We start from the raw sequence: 3304 nt of genomic DNA, 5'->3' as shown, positions 1-3304 counted from the left end.
GCAAGGGAAGGTCCAGCACTGTAGCTGGAACGGTACTGTTCCAGCTACAGTGCTGGCTGACACAGAACTGACTTTTTTAGATTAATTTTTTTTTTTTTTTTTTAAGCAAAATAAAAAAAAAAGAAAAGAAAAAAAGAGGAAAACGCTGGGGTGGCTCCAGCCACCCCTTGGCCAAAATGGGGTGGCCGGACCACCCCATTTTTGGCCAAGGGGGTGGCTGGAGCCACCCCCTGGCCGATCTGGGGGTGGTCGAACCACCCCCGTGGCCAAGGGGGTGGTCCGGCCACCCCCTTGGCCCCAAAAAAAAAAAAAAAAAAAAAAAAAGGAAGGGGTGTATTTGGGGGTGGCCGGAGCACCCCCAAGGGGCTGGGGGTGGTTTCGGCCACCCCATACGGCCGGTATGGGGTGGCCGAAACCACCCCCAGCCCCTTGGGGGTGGTCCGGCCACCCCCAAATGCACCGATCCTTTTTTTTTTTTTTTTTTTTGGGGCCAAGGGGGTGGCCGGACCACCCCCTTGGCTATGGGGGTGGTCGAACCACCCCCAGATCGGCCAGGGGGTGGCTCCAGCCACCCCCTTGGCCAAAAATGGGGTGGTCCGGCCACCCCATTTTGGCCAAGGGGTGGCTGGAACCACCCCATCTCTTCCCCTCTGTTTTATTTTTTTTTTTTTTTTTAATATTTTGCTTAAAAAAAAAAAAAAAAAAAACGAAAAAGCTGCCAAATGTCAGCCCCGCACTGTAGCTGGAACAGTGCCGTTCCAGCTACAGGGCGGGGCTTTCCTTTGCCAAACGAAGCTTAAATGTGATATTAGATTGGCCTCTCAGCAGGGCTAGGCTTTGACTTCCCAATAAAGCCAATTTAAAAGGCTATAGGGAGGGCCCAATTTATAGCATTTCGCATTCCTCGCAAACATCTCTTCCAATTTCGTCTTACGCTTTATGGAATAACCGAGACAAAGGGGAGCTCTTTCTCCTTCACGGGGAACGCTTGTCTACATGCGACGACAGCTATAGGCTCCGCCTTTGTTTTTATGTTGAACGGTTGGTTGGTTGCTTCTGCCTTTTGGACAAGTTGTTGGTTTCCCTCTTTCTCTCTCTCGCGAAGTCACTGATGAGCTTCAAATCTCACTGACTACGCAGCCATGGACGAAGTTGAACAGGAACTACAGAATCGACGCGTTCTAACGCTACTAGAAGCGCTAAAGAAGACCTCCAAAGATCTACGAAGCAACCCCATTTCCCCAACGAACACCCACAATTCGGAAACCACTGTTGAAGCTCTTTCAAAGCTCGAAGCGGAGGCCGCAGCCGTTGTTTCCACGAACCCAAATCTTTTCAACCTCCATCGATTGCTCTGCATTCTCAAGACCCTGCTCGAAACGCTCGAAGAATCTCAGGGCTACAGCTTCAAACCCCTCCTCCGCCGCCAGATCACTAACTTCAGGATTTCCCGGGCTGCGTGCAAGTTGGAGGCTGAGATTCAAGCGTTTCTTGACCGAGAAAGTGTGCAAAATCTTGTAAGAACGCTGCAGGAATCGGCGGATGAGGAGCAGAAGGTTAAGGTCTTGGCTGATTTCAGAAAACGGGTGGGCCAAGGTTTCGATAGAGATTTTCAAGAGTTGGTTTTGAGAGCGAAGGTATTTTCTATTCTTGAATCTTTACTCTGTGACTCCATGTGTTCGAAGCGGGTTCGAGACGAAGCGGCTCTTGTTGTAGATGCGTTGGTTAGATTCAATAAGAATGTTTTTGTGGGATTGGTGTTCATGGGTCCGACAATTAATGGAGCCTTGACTTCTATAGGATCGTGTTGTTCGATTCAAGTTCTTTGCTCACTGATCAAATTCATCAGAACTCCATTAATAGATGAAATGGAATCGAACGGTGAAATACCGAGAATCATCAACCTGTTGAGCACAGAAGATTTGTCTATTCGAGCGGCAGCTTTGGATTGCATTCTTGCACTTGCTTATTTTGGGAGAAAAGAAGTTGTTGAAGAAATGCTTGAAGAAAAGTTGGTGGAGAAGCTCATGGAGTTGCAGAGATTAGAACATGGAAGTGATGAGATTGAGAGAGAGAATAATGGAGAAGTTTGTGTGGAAGCGGAAGTGGAGAATAGTCCATTTGGAAGCTGTGTTGCAAGTTTTTCAGTGCAAGTGGAAGTGGGGGAAGGGTTGAGTAAAATAGAGAAAAGAGAAGTCAAACGGGAAATACTGAGGAGAGTCAGAGAGGCCTCTGTTTCTGAAGCAGAGTCATCCGCCATTGAGGCAGAGGTATTATGGGGTTCTTCGCCTTGAAATTAGATTAAAGCTTTTTTTTTTTTTTTTTTAAGTGATTTAGTTTAGGGACAAAGTTTCAATTCGGTCTATTAAACTAATATATGTTACATGCATTTTTAATAGTGCATGTGATTCTCACACATTTTTTTCACGTGCATTTTGAACATATATTAGTTTAGTAGATTCGGAAACTTTATAATTAGTGTTAGAAGAGTAACCACAAAGGAGTTTACTAATGGGTAAGAAGAGTTGAAGAGTCTTAATAAATATTTGGTTTAGGACTTCTATCTCTTATGATTTGAATTGAATGTATTAGTAGGGTTGAGATTATAGTTGTATTATAATTACAGTAGTTTTGCTTATTTAAGGATTATTGATCAATATAGAAATCCTCATAGAGGAATTTTATCAAACACTTGTGATCTCTGTCACACAAAAAGAGCTCTCTCTGTTTGCTTGCTTGTCATTGTTCTCTGACCTATAAATTGGTGTCAGAGTTATGGGAACCTACAAAGAACGGATTGAAAGGTTAGAAATAGACATCCAATAAGTCATTCAACGAATTGAAGCTCAGGCACGTCTCACTGACTCAAGAATGCAAAGTTTGAAGTGTTCTTTTCCGAGAGACGATGGATCAGCTCTCACAAACCCATGATCGAAGGGATGAACCACGGCCGCTGACAGAACGGGATGAGCCAAACTTGGCCGCCCAACCACCGTCATTGACGGCCACCCGCCCACCGGGGTGGCCGAGCCATCCTATTCTTTTTTATTATTATTTTATAATTTATTTATTTTTAAACTTTAAATAATATTTTATTATTTTTTCTTTTATGAAGACAGCTATCCCATTTATTGCTCTAAAAATTTAAAAAAAAAATTCTAACCATAAAACTACAGAGCCCAGTAATTTGTGGTCATATCATTAACACTGACACAAGTTGTTCAACCAAACCAAAAAAGAGCTGTGATGGTGGTGTGGTAGTGCTACTATTAATTAGCTTCGTTTGGCAAGGGAAGGTCCAGCA

At 44.0% G+C, this 3304-nt stretch overlaps 1 protein-coding gene across 2 annotated transcripts; it reads left to right on the top strand.

The window, feature by feature from the left end:
- Positions 1-930: 930 nt before the first annotated feature.
- Positions 931-2893, top strand: LOC132190201 (uncharacterized). Of its 2 annotated transcripts, XM_059605112.2 has the most exons (2): positions 931-2270; positions 2772-2893. In XM_059605112.2, exons 1-2 carry the CDS (start codon positions 1143-1145, stop codon positions 2799-2801), a joined length of 1158 nt encoding a protein of 385 aa, XP_059461095.2. In that variant the 5' UTR covers positions 931-1142; the 3' UTR covers positions 2802-2893. The 2 variants fall into 2 exon arrangements, with proteins under 2 accessions (XP_059461095.2, XP_088366745.1); XM_088510619.1 differs by lacking the exon at positions 2772-2893 and having other exon boundaries at positions 932-2638.
- The last annotated feature ends 411 nt before the right edge of the window (positions 2894-3304 follow it).

Source organism: Corylus avellana, chromosome 9, assembly GCF_965113065.1.
Source record: "Corylus avellana chromosome 9, dhCorAvel1.hap1.2, whole genome shotgun sequence".
Classification (NCBI taxonomy): domain Eukaryota; kingdom Viridiplantae; phylum Streptophyta; class Magnoliopsida; order Fagales; family Betulaceae; genus Corylus; species Corylus avellana.
Note: the sequence above shows the minus strand (reverse complement) of the source record. Positions and strands in the feature narration are given on the sequence as shown.